Source organism: Plectropomus leopardus, chromosome 2 (genome assembly GCF_008729295.1).
Source record: "Plectropomus leopardus isolate mb chromosome 2, YSFRI_Pleo_2.0, whole genome shotgun sequence".
NCBI classification, from domain to species: domain Eukaryota; kingdom Metazoa; phylum Chordata; class Actinopteri; order Perciformes; family Serranidae; genus Plectropomus; species Plectropomus leopardus.
In genome coordinates, this window is record NC_056464.1 from 37,272,930 (window position 1) to 37,285,120 (window position 12,191).

The 12,191-nt window shown below is 39.4% G+C and overlaps 1 protein-coding gene across 1 annotated transcript in view; it reads right to left on the minus strand.

Annotated features, from left to right (window-relative positions):
* The window catches only part of ptprt (protein tyrosine phosphatase receptor type T), a 436,976-nt gene that overhangs the window by 294,221 nt on the left and 130,564 nt on the right, over window positions 1-12,191 (minus strand). The window contains exon 8 of the mRNA XM_042510188.1: window positions 2,997-3,290. Within this exon, the coding sequence (XP_042366122.1) occupies window positions 2,997-3,290 (294 nt within the window). The remainder of the gene's footprint in view (window positions 1-2,996; window positions 3,291-12,191) is intronic.

Consider the following 12,191-nt stretch of genomic DNA (forward strand, 5'->3'; position numbering starts at 1 on the left):
CAGAATGGTTCTAGGATTTAAGGACATGTCTACGATTTAAGGATGCTTCTTTAATTTGAGGTGGTTTCTAGGATTTTAAGACATTTCTAGGAACTTTGGTCAGTTCTAGGATTTCAGGACATTTCTCTGATCTAGCCAACGGGCCGCATGTTGAGTATCACTGTTCTGTGATTGTAAAAAAGCTCATGAAAACAGCAAAACAACTATGAATTGATCAGGCTGCCAATATTTAGTGTACAGCCAGAGCCTGCAAAGCGTATTCCTCATACAGCCCTGCTGTTGTCCAAAAACTATTAAACACTCGTTTGTGTCACACCTTTGCAGTGTTCCTTCATTACCATAAAAAGACAAATACTGCATTTTTTTAATTAAAAATTCTCACTAAATCAAAAAACTTGAATCCACAGATGAAAATTATTGCAGCATTACTCCTGCTAGATAAACATTTGCTAAAACTACAGTTAAAAGAAATCGCTGCGCCTTTTAATACATGAAACTATACAGTATTATTGTGAGTCTCAAAAGGAAAGAGAAAGAAAATCTTCAGTAGTAACAAAGGAGGCTGAGTGTTACAGACGGGGTGGGGAAGGGATTTGTTGACAATAATAAAAATATTGAACTGTGTCAACCTTTATTACAGAAGAATGAGATGGAAAAAGAATAAGAGAGGAAAAGTGAAAAGAGAGCAAGAGCTGAGAGTCTTTACCGTTAACACTTAATTTTCACCTGCTGATTACCACAGACTAAAAAAATCAGGAGGCAGACAAACGATAGCACAAACACTGTCTCACACACACACACACACACACACACACACACACACACACAGAGGTATAAACACATACACACAAAACCAAAATCTGTGTACAGTCAGGCACATACCCATTCCAATTAAAGCACCTGCCAACTTTTCTCTCCAAAGTTTTGGCAAAATGTACTTAAAACATAAACAGCTAGAGTTTCAAGACACTCAGACTCACACAAGCTACATTTTCTTGCAGAAGATTAAGACATTTTCAAAAACAGACAAAACACAGCATGAGAAGCACTATTCAAGTGCTCTTTATCTCTCTGTGTCACTAAACTGTGAATCAGAGGTTGGATGCAGATTGAGCAGAATCTCTTTTTTAGACCAGCGCCCTCACACCTTCACCAACCTCTCCTCATACTCCCTTTGTTTTCCATCTCTACTCTCCACAGCAAAGAAATCACTCACAAAAGCTTTTGTCTCTTTTCTCCACATAAGAAAAAAAGCTCTTGAGGGAAATGTCTGTGTTAGAATGACATAAGAAATAAGACAAGTTCAGAAACGATAAAGACGAAGAGATGAAGAAGTTGGGAAAGTGGAAAACAGAAAGAAGAGGGAAAAACAAGTGAAGAGTTTTTGGCAGAAGTGGGAACAAAAAAAACAGTAAAAGAAAGAAGAAAATGAGTTTTCAAGAGGTGAATATCAAAGCACAAAACAGGAGACATTTATAGGAGATAAAGGGATACGACACAGCACATATATGCCCTCTTTCAGCTAGTTGCTACAGATTTTTTTAATCATTTAAACAGTCTATGGTATTAACCAAATCAATCACAACTGTTTATTTACAATAACTTGTGTAGAAAACCACCACATCATACAATCAAACAGCGCTGAGCAACCTCTGCCTTCATTGATTAGTTTAAAGCCACCTAAAAAATTCAATGTTAGTTTCAGTGTAGCCTACGCTATATTCAGAATGTTTTCACCGCCTTTCCTTGCTGTAAAACAGCCCTTACAGACGGGATTTGGAGCTGTTATATCAAAAACACCAGACTCCACTGAGAAAAACTGTCATTTTACTCCACTAAACGGCAGAGCTGCTGCTCTACTGCTGCCTCCATCAGCTCTTTTTACTCCTTACCTGTTTTGCAGCACCCCTTCCCCCCTCATGAGCGACCTCTAGCTCAGCAGGAGTGTGCACCCCATATGGCTGAGGCCTCTGCAGCTGCCGGGTTTGAGTCCGGCCTGTGGCCCTTTGCTGCATGTCATTCCCCCTTCTCTCTCCCATCTTTCCTGTCTCTCAAAAACTGTCCTGTCAATAAAGGGAAAATGCCCCCCCCAAAAATAATCTTCTTCAAACATCATGTAAGTGTGCTGACGGAGACGGAGGAGACGGATCAGCAGAGCAGCAAGCGCAGTAAAAATAAAACTTCTCTGTTCATTTATACAAAATAGGGACACAAGCGTAAGCCTGAGTGATTGTTAAGAGAATTACAGCCCGAGCTGGCAGAGAATCAAAGCTTTAGAAAGGAGTAAAGGGCACAGGGGACAATAAAGTCCACAGAGTAGCAGTAGTGACGCTTGAGAGTCTTGATGGTGGCCTCCTGCTGAGCTAACTCCTCCACACACACGGGCCTCCTCCTGAGATCTGATGGGCTGTCACATTATCAAATGAACTGCCACTCGTGTCCTTACACCCCCACTGGGATCCTCATTATCAGCCATGACTGCCCCCACCTAACCTCCCCATCTCCCTCCTCCTCCTCCTCTAACCTCCGCCCTCAACCTCTCCTCCATCTATGGGGCACCTTCTTAACATCCCAATTATCATCATCTTAGATTCGTGCTCTCAATCCATTTTACCTTTTTTTTCTTATTATTTTTTTCTTGCGCTTTTGCTCATCTGCCTTCTACCTTTTAAAGTCATATCAGACCAAACCTTTTACTCACAACATACCCTGATTATAGCCAAACCTTAGCTCATTTAGCTGTTACTACAATTGCCAAATATCAGCATCCTATTTAATAAGTGAGCTGAGGTTTTGGTTCATACTTTGAGTACAAAACAGAAAGACACAGCAACTGCTTCTGGTCACAAAAGCACTGTAGACCATAACAGAGCCATCGACAACAAAGAAAGACAAAAAACAACCAAACACCTGTCAGAGAAACAAGTTAAATAAAAGACAGAACGGAAGATAAACCTTTAAGAATGGAAGAAAGACGAGAAAAAGAATTCAAGTACCTGCACATTTAGTCCTGGTGACCAGTGGCGGCCCCGGCGGCCCCGTTCCTCCCTCCCCAGGTCTGGACAGCAGGACCTTGATCTCGTACTCCACATCTGGGTCCAGATGCCACAGTTTATAGGTGGGGGAGTCGACCACGTGGGTCTCTGCCCAGTTCCCTGAAGTGGTTCGATACTCCACCTCTTTCAGGATGATCGGCCCGTCACCGATGATGCTGTTGGCGTTGGGTTTGATCCAAAGGTAAGTGGCGCCAACAGCCAGAAGCTCAGGGGGAGCGATGGGGGTGGGGGGAGCTGTGAAATGAGAACATAGGACGTTAGTTTAGTGTTGATTCTAACTTTAATTTCAGAGTATTTTCTACTGAGAAAACACATTCTCCCTGCTGAGTTATGCAATTCAGTCAAAAAGCGGAAAACAAACACATCATGTTCTGTCTGTAACTGTATCCCAACCTGAGCTCATCAGTTATAAAAGAATACATGACAGAGCTGATCTTCCCCCAAAACTATATTAAAGTCACATCAGTGGCGCCTAAGTGTGTAATCCTGCAATAACCCTCCTCTGGGGTGCTCAAAGTCATTTTCAAAAATAAACACAATTTGGAATGCATCATTTCATTGTGTGGTGTTTTATGTACCAGCTGCTTTTCAGGATATTTGCAGACCTCAATTCATTTGCCCAATAAAAATATCCATAATAATAAAAGAGAGTTAAGAATCCAATATTTTCAAGCTGACTGGTCATTTTTTTTTAAATGCCTCACAGTCAATATCGATTTCAGTAATTCTACTCCAATCAGAGACAAAAAATGTACATTGTTTTGTTAAAGTTGAGTAAATATATTCTGAATTGTGTTGTTAACCAACCAGACAATTTTGAATTCATGAAAAAGTAATCTTTTCTGCCCTGAAACTCTCTGGGCATTACCACAGAAGGCCAGTCTTGCATTTCCAATATGGTGGTGACATTTGCAGCAACAAGCTAAAGCAGTCAGTGCAGTGTAACAAAGTGACAGAGCCGCTTTCCAAGTGAGTTATTACAGGAAAAATATGCTGGTTTTCAACCAGCTCACCGCAGTGAGTGCAAATAAAGGGTGTTTGGCTAAACCCCTGTGCTGCTATGCCTGCAGCTCCCAGCTTATTTACCAATGGAGATCTACTGAATGATGCACAAACTCCACCTGCAAGTGGATGAGCAGGGAGCTCCAGACGCTGTAGGTCAGTTGCTGGTTATTTGGATGCACTACTTTTGTCGCAACGACACACAGCTGGTTGAAAACCGGCAACGTTTCCATTTTCCTTCCACGTTTTCTTCCTTCTATCTTCAGACATGTTATGGCACTCAGACCCTGTCGAGGTCAGTCAGTCTTCTGATATTACTATGAAGCATTAAGTTTGTGGGGTTCATGTGGTTGATGAACACATATGGATAAGCTCTCATACTGGGCCTGGTGAGTCCGTGCAGGCTATCTTCATACCAGTAAGTGTTTTAGTTGCGATTGAGTGGGGGACGAAGCTCTGATGCTATGCACTATAGTTTTTACAGGGTAGAAGCAGGCTTTTAATAAGGATGGCTCCAGTGTGTCAGAGAAATTATTTCAGACCCTCCAAAACATCCTGAACTCAAAAATACTGAAAAAGTACTGTGAAGTTCACAGTCTTTTAAAGGTTTCAGAAAGAATTTCCTAAAATGAATAAAACATTCAGAAACAAAACACCAATTTAACGTTACCCAGGCATTAAACCCTCATATATGTATGGAAAATGTAACTGTGAAATGTGTAAGGTGTCAATGTGATCTAGCAATCAAAGCTTATTCAACCATAAAAACCAAAGGCTGAGTAAAACCACAGCCACTATATGGTTACAATGGGATGTAAATGTGAAGCGAAAGGAGACAGTTCAACTTTTGCATTGAAAACAGCCGCCACTAAAAGCTACTTTTCCCAATGCAAATTCTCTACCTGTAGCACTAATCCATCACACTGTTGACATGTTGCTGACAGCTACTTTGCCACTAGACTTTCACATTATGCTACTTTAAAATAATGGCCTCTGTCAAGCCTAAAAGCATAGGATGTTTTATTACTCCCTTCTGTTGTTTTTTATTTTTTCAAAATCAAACTCAGCTCAGACAGCAGCTTCTTTTTAAAATGAGATTTCTAATATCCATATGAATAAGAGAGAACTCCTTTAAATGATAGGCACAATGAAAAATAGAAGAGCTAGAAAGCACATAATGGAAAAAGACATGGTAACTTAAAGGCAACATCAGATCTTATATACAAACTGACAACCTACAGGCCAAATCTGGCCCCTGAACCATTTTTAATTGATTATAAAAATAAATTAATAAATTGTTTTTGTACTTTTAGTATACATGAGGTGCCAGAGTGCATAAAATAGCATAGAAATTGAGTCCAGGAAATGTCCTAAAATCCTACAAACATCTTTAAATCCTAATAATGTCCAAAAATCATAGAGCCATCCTCAAATGCTAGAACTGTCCTAAAATCCTACAAACATGTATGGGGCTGCTGCGACTGGCCCTTAGCCTCCTGTCATTTTTGTAAAAGTGGCCCCCAAGCAAAGCACTTTGAGTATCCCTGATTTATGGGGTTCAAGTGTTTTCAGCCCCAAATCTACAACTGAATGTTCTTGTTCTCCACTATTTGTGTATGAATGTGTGCGAGAAATCAGGATAATGACATATTATAAAAGTGGTTTATTGACATTTTAGTCAGAAGAAAAACTGAAACTTCTGCAGACAGTAAAATTAAACCATATAAATTTGGATCCACTCTATAACCAATGCTTGCTCTCCGCTGATGCAGGCCAGACGATAAAATATGCCCCGCAGCCCACGCAAGGCTCTCTAAAACTAAACTCTCTGCACAGCGCTGAGAGACAGACTGTAGTGTTCACTAACAAAATGATGTCAAGACACAGCAACCTGACTCACTCACAACACCACACTCAGCTAAAGAGCAACAGGGACAGATGGAAACAATGACAGGGATATTATTTAGAGTTTTTCTGGTGGTCATCAGACTGCCTGTGAGAATCCGATGGTAATTACCATGGACAGCTCCCACATGTCTGAGTCCCAAGATCAGCACCTTGGACAGCGGCTGTGAGACATTTTATAGCAGAACGATATTAAAAGAGCTGACTGAGCCGTACAGAAAACAAATCAGGATGCTTTCTGGAGCAGACTGACTTCTTGATAATCTTTCACATAACCTAACTCGCAGACTTTGTTGTGGTTTTCTCTCTTTCTCTCTCTCTTTCACTGTTTAAATTGTCTTTTTTTATGATCATTTTGTGTTTCTTAGGGATCATTTAGTCTCCTTGTGGCTGTTTTGTATTTCTTGTAAGTATTCTGTGTCTGGTTGAGGTCATTTTGTGTAAGTGTGTTTTTTGTCATTTTGTGTCTCTTTAATGTCATTTTGTATCTTTTGTGTCAGTTTTGTGCGTCTTTAACGTCATATTGCATCTCTCTAAAGTCATTTTGTGGTGGGTATTTTTTTGGTGTGGGGGGGTAATTTTGAGTCTCTGTAGTACATTTGTGTCTCTATTAGATGATTTTGTGTCTTTTTGAAGTAATTATGTCATTTTAGTTGCTTTGTGTCCCCTTGTACTTGTATTGCTTCTCTAAAGTTATTTTATGACCTTTTTTGGTCATTTTGTTTTTCTGTAGTCTGTAGTTGTTTTGTAGTTTGTTGTAGTCAGTTTTGTCCCTTTAAGGCCATTTTGTGTATTTTTATAGTCATTTTGTGTTTCTTTGAAGTCATTTGTGTTGTCATTTGTTTATTTTGTGCATTTTTGTGGTTGTTTTGGCCATTTTTATAACAAATATGTGTCTCTTGGCCTCTCCTTTGCATGTGTTTGTGGACGCTTGTTTCTCTTTGTTTTCATTTTGTGTCTTTCCTGATCGTTTTGTGTGTCCTTGTATTCATTTTGTCATTTTGACGCTCAGCACCTTGTCCCAGTGCTGGCATTTGTAGCATGCTGTAAATATGCAGTGCTCCTGTGAAAAAAAGAGAAAACAAAACAGCAGTTGAGGAAATTGCTTGCGGTTGGCTTGTCAATAGCTTGGTATTACAATACCGCAATTACTGCTATGACCATAATTATTGCGACTTTTTGAGAATCAAAAATAGTATCGTGAATCTCAAGTTTATCAATATTTTCTTAAATCCCTAATAGAGCCAAATGCATCAAAATATCTTAACATCTGTGAGATATTTTGATGTAATGCAATATTGATGCAATATTTTGGTGATGGGGAGACATAATTTTAATGCAAGTGTTCAAATTTACATATCAATAAATTGGTTAAATTATTCAGCTGGGGGACAATGATGCTCAAAAAGAAATGAATGTCTGATGGAGCACCAACCATGATAACATGATATGGCACACAGTGTTTGGAAAAATTAACTCCTCACTTCAACCTTTCTTTTTTTTTAAACAACTGCGAATAAAAGAGTCATCTTAAGATTGAAGTCTGGGGTCTCTCGGTATTAATCTTTTCTTTTTTTCTCTGTGGCAGGTGCTTTTTCAGTTGACAGCTACGATATGCTTGCTAAGAATAATGGCCCCTCTCCTCCCGCTGTCTAAAAGCAAAGTCCTGATCTCACTCTGCAAGTTTTTTACTTTCCTCAAGGCCCTATTAGAATATGTATGGTGGCTGCGGGACCGATGAATCAACTGTCAGTCACCGCACACTCATCCATCTCAACTATATGGAGGCTGTGTGAGTGAGTGTGCCTCTGAGTCTGCGTGTGCACTCATGAGTGCAGCAGAGAGTGAAAGACAATAAGCATATGTGCGAGGGAGTGTATTGAACGCATTTGAATGCATATGTGTGCAGTTTTGTTCCCCATCTTAACATTCATGAACTTTTTTTTGTGATGAAGTGCCAACAGATTCCTTCAAAACAAGAGGGAAAATTAAAAGAAATACAGAGAACAAGAAAATAAATTATCCTCATCAACATGAAAGAGAGACAAACAACTTTATCAACAAAGGCTGAAGTTTTTCTTTAAAGTGCTATTTCCTTTCATTTAGTGTGTCACGTTTTCTAAATAGTTTCATGCATTTCTTAAGCAAGCTCATAAAAGAGCTCTTTGCTTCTTTTACAGTGAATTTTTAGGGCTGATTTGCGAGAAGCAGGAAAAGTGGTCCCATCCTGCCAATTTTCTTCACTTGTTTAGAATAAAGGAGGATTTAATAAACATGCAGAAGATGTTTTTTACAAGTAGATGTGTTTCTCAAGAAAGCATTCACACATTTGAAGCACAGAAATATGATTTACAAACCGGTGAGGTGCAACATAAAGTACACACAATAACCTCCGACACCTCCCATGAACAGAAGCCTGTTAACTGCGTTTTACAAGAGCTTTAACTGCAACCCAACTCTTCGTTAACATCATTTATATTCAACAGCTTCTCCTGATGTTACTCTGCAGGAAGAAAGAGCAAGATCATTCAATCACTCCCTTCCTCCGTCTGTTTCCACCCACCATCCCTCCATCCCTCCCTCTGCCAGCTCGTTTGCAGCGGAGAGTTACAGAGGCCACCCAGTGACACACAACCTGGCACCCACGACGACATGGGAAGAAAGCACACACACACACACAAACACACACAAACACACACACACACACACACACACACACACACACACACTTGTTGGTATAAAATAGACTCACATACTTGTAACTATTGTCTGGGTATGCCCACACAGAGTGAGGACTGTGCTTGCATGTACACGTACAGAGAGATTTATATGCTCGCACATGCACACATTTGGAACTGGAGGCTAGCCAAGAAATACACACATAATCACACACACACACAAACCTACAATAAGCACACAAACATGTTTTAATGTGCAGGTGCACACAAATATATATATCCATCTGCACATACAAAGATACACTCTTCATCACATGGAAACAGTACACAGGCTCTGACTGCTTATCAGCTACAGTTGGCCTTCATACAGTGATGCTAATGAAGCGTAAGAGGAAGGATTAAGGAGGGATGAAGGAGGGGGGGTTACAAGGAAGAGAGAAACCATGGATGATGGAGGAAAGTTTTAGTCAAATGGAGGGAGGAAAGGGTGGAAGACAGAGGAGGAGAAAGAGGTGAGGGAAGCGTAAAGAAAGGATGAACTCTGAAACAACTCTAAGGTGAGGACAAAAGATAAAATGATGGATGAGATGAACGCTGCTGAACACTAAAGACATAAAATTTTGAGCAGCACAACCAGCAACTGGCTAGAGATCCTTTTACTGTTAGTAAACAGTATGATGGTTTTTGGTGGACAATAAATAACAATTCTCCACCAATGTTAGCAAACATTAGCTGCCATTATTTTTTATTTTTTGCTTGTTTTTGACAATGGATACGTCAGGTCTCTCTTCTCTGAAGCATGCTTGCTAGTCACGTTAGTGGTTGTATCAGTGCAGCTGGAGATATCACTGTCAGCAGGACCAAAACGATGGTCATGCAACACTTGGTCCAACAACATAAACTGGATAAGTTACAGAGCATTAGCAAGCTGTCACCAAAACAACCACCACATCCTGTACTGACGGCATGGTCCTTGTCGGAGATGCATCAGGATGGCGTTGTGTTTTATACTACAAAAGATATGTGGTCAAATGTGTCCAAGACCACCTCAGCAAGTGGTTTGAGTGATCAGATCAGGAATGCATCTTGTGGCTGTTTACACCTGTATTGAGGTCTATCCAGCTGTGATCAGATTACCCGAGACGCATGTTGATGCCAGGTCCGATAATAAGTAAAGTAAGAAACTTAAGTAAAATTAGACACTTCCAGGTGTCCTGATGGAGAACATATCAAAGAACCTACTTTCTTTCTTTTTTAAATATCAGGACATGTCTGCATGTATCACACATATTTCACAAACATCTGAAACTCTGCATTATTTTTTGAATATAGTTTGCATTTGCAAAAAGTCAGATATGAATATGAATTACAAGAGATCAGACGTCTGCTAGAGTCGTCCACCCGCAGGACACCGTTTTGTCTCTACAGAAGCCAAACTCACACTGTAGTAAAAAAAAAATATAAAAAAAAATCCAGGGCTCATGAAGTTTTAAAATGGGATACAGCAGGAGTGCAGCACTGTAACTGTGGGCCAATAAACACTTCTACGTGTGTGTGTGTGTGTGTGTGTGTGTGTGTGTGTGTGTGTGTGTGTGTGTGTGTGTGTCCAGCAGTCCTGGCTCTATAAAAGGTTTTATCTTGCGTATCCTGGGGCCTTGTTGTAGGAAGACGCATCACACACTCAAAAGCGACCAGTGTTACTACACCCTGAGGGTACAAAGTATATGGATCTACTTCTTTACTGCACTGTATTACAATCCCAGCATGATGTTTGAAGATGGGTCATAATGTGTGTGTGTGTGTGTGTGTGTGTGTGTGTGGCTATCTGTCTGTGTGTCTTGGGAGTATAAATGGAAAAAAAAGGAGAAAAGTATCTTGTGTGTTTTTAAATGTGTGTGTAGAGTACTTTTGGGTGTATGCTTGCATGTATACTGATTTACATAAGAAAACTATGTGTGTTTTTTTTAACAGTTTCAGTTTTATAATGTGGAATATATTTGTCTCTGCATTCTTGTGTATATCTGGTCATTATGCAAGGTTAAACTTAGTGTGTAAGTGTGTTTTTGTGGGTGTGTGTGGGCGCTAGTTTAATCTTGTGTGCATCTGTGTGCATGAATTATTTTGCGAGTTAGTCTGGCAAAATTCAAGGAAATTATCAATTTGAATGACAGGTTAGAAGCCAGTGCAATAAAGATAAAAAAAGAAGAACGCATTTTGTTCTCAAAATGGACTGCTTTGCAACAGAACAATTTCTGATGCGCTGAGTGCAAAATTGGTGGCCACAATCACATGTGCCTCTCCTCTGCTGTTGTGATGAAAGTACAGCAGATTTACAGAGACAGAGGCTACATTCCCATCTAACAGTTGAGTGAATTCTGGATAAAAGTTTGAAATGTCACATCAGAAAAAAACTGTCTGCGCTTCCCTCAGCTGGGAAAATCAAAACTCATTCAGAGGGAACATATTACATGCCCAAAATTATAATCATCAGCAAGAAAGGGCCGACATTTAACACAACAGTGTTTGTTAGCAACACATATTACATATGAACAACATTTAGCAATCAAATGCAGCACAGATGAGAATATGAGAGATATAAGTACAACAAGGGCTGTGTACTGTAGATAAAATACCAAATGGAAAGTCCTTATGTATGCCAGTCAGGAAAGGTCAAATGATATAATCATACATTATGCAGCAGGGACCAGTAATTGGTACGGTAAACACAATCTAACCTAAGAGTGGAGGAAGCTTTGTATTTACAAATGGCATCAAAATCATCCAGACCTGAGAACTCAGTCCAGTCAAGTTTGTTTTGTTGATTTTTTTTCAATTGTAGTGGACTAGAAATAAATAAACAACAAAGCCAAACATTACCAATTGATCCAGATATATGTGACAAAAAGTTCATTTTTATTTTTTTTACATTATGTGTTTTTAAGATTATATTTGGGGCTTTTTGCCTTTATCTGATGGGGCATCTTAAGTGTGAAAAGGGGGAAAGAGAGGGGATGACATGCAGCAAAGGGCCCTGACACATTTAAGGTAGTCAAATACTATATTGTCTATAAGAAGAAATAGCAAGAAATGAAAAAACTGTCAAGCATTTACCAATTTTTGCTGGCCAAAAACAAACAGCAAAACATTTTAATTTGCTTCAAGCTATATTTGACAATCAATTGATGATGTAGAATAGTTACAGAGTAAAAAAAAAAGACACGGCCCAAATTATATCCCCGTGGCATACTGTAAGCTTCAACAATTCTTCTTTTTAAATTAATTTTTCATTAGATTTTGGCCATTTTATGGTTATTTGATGGCAGACAATAGTGGGATAGCAGATATACTATTACGGAGCTCAATATTGACACATCGTCAATAAGAAACTAAAATAAGAAGCAACACAAATGGCAATAATGCTCTATCATAAGACTTAACCTGTTAACTCCTCAACTGCAAGTTGCACACATGAAGGCACATTGTTGAGAAACTCAAGCACTTCGATCATTTAATTCTTTATGAATTTGTGCAGTTGCATGTATGCAGTAAC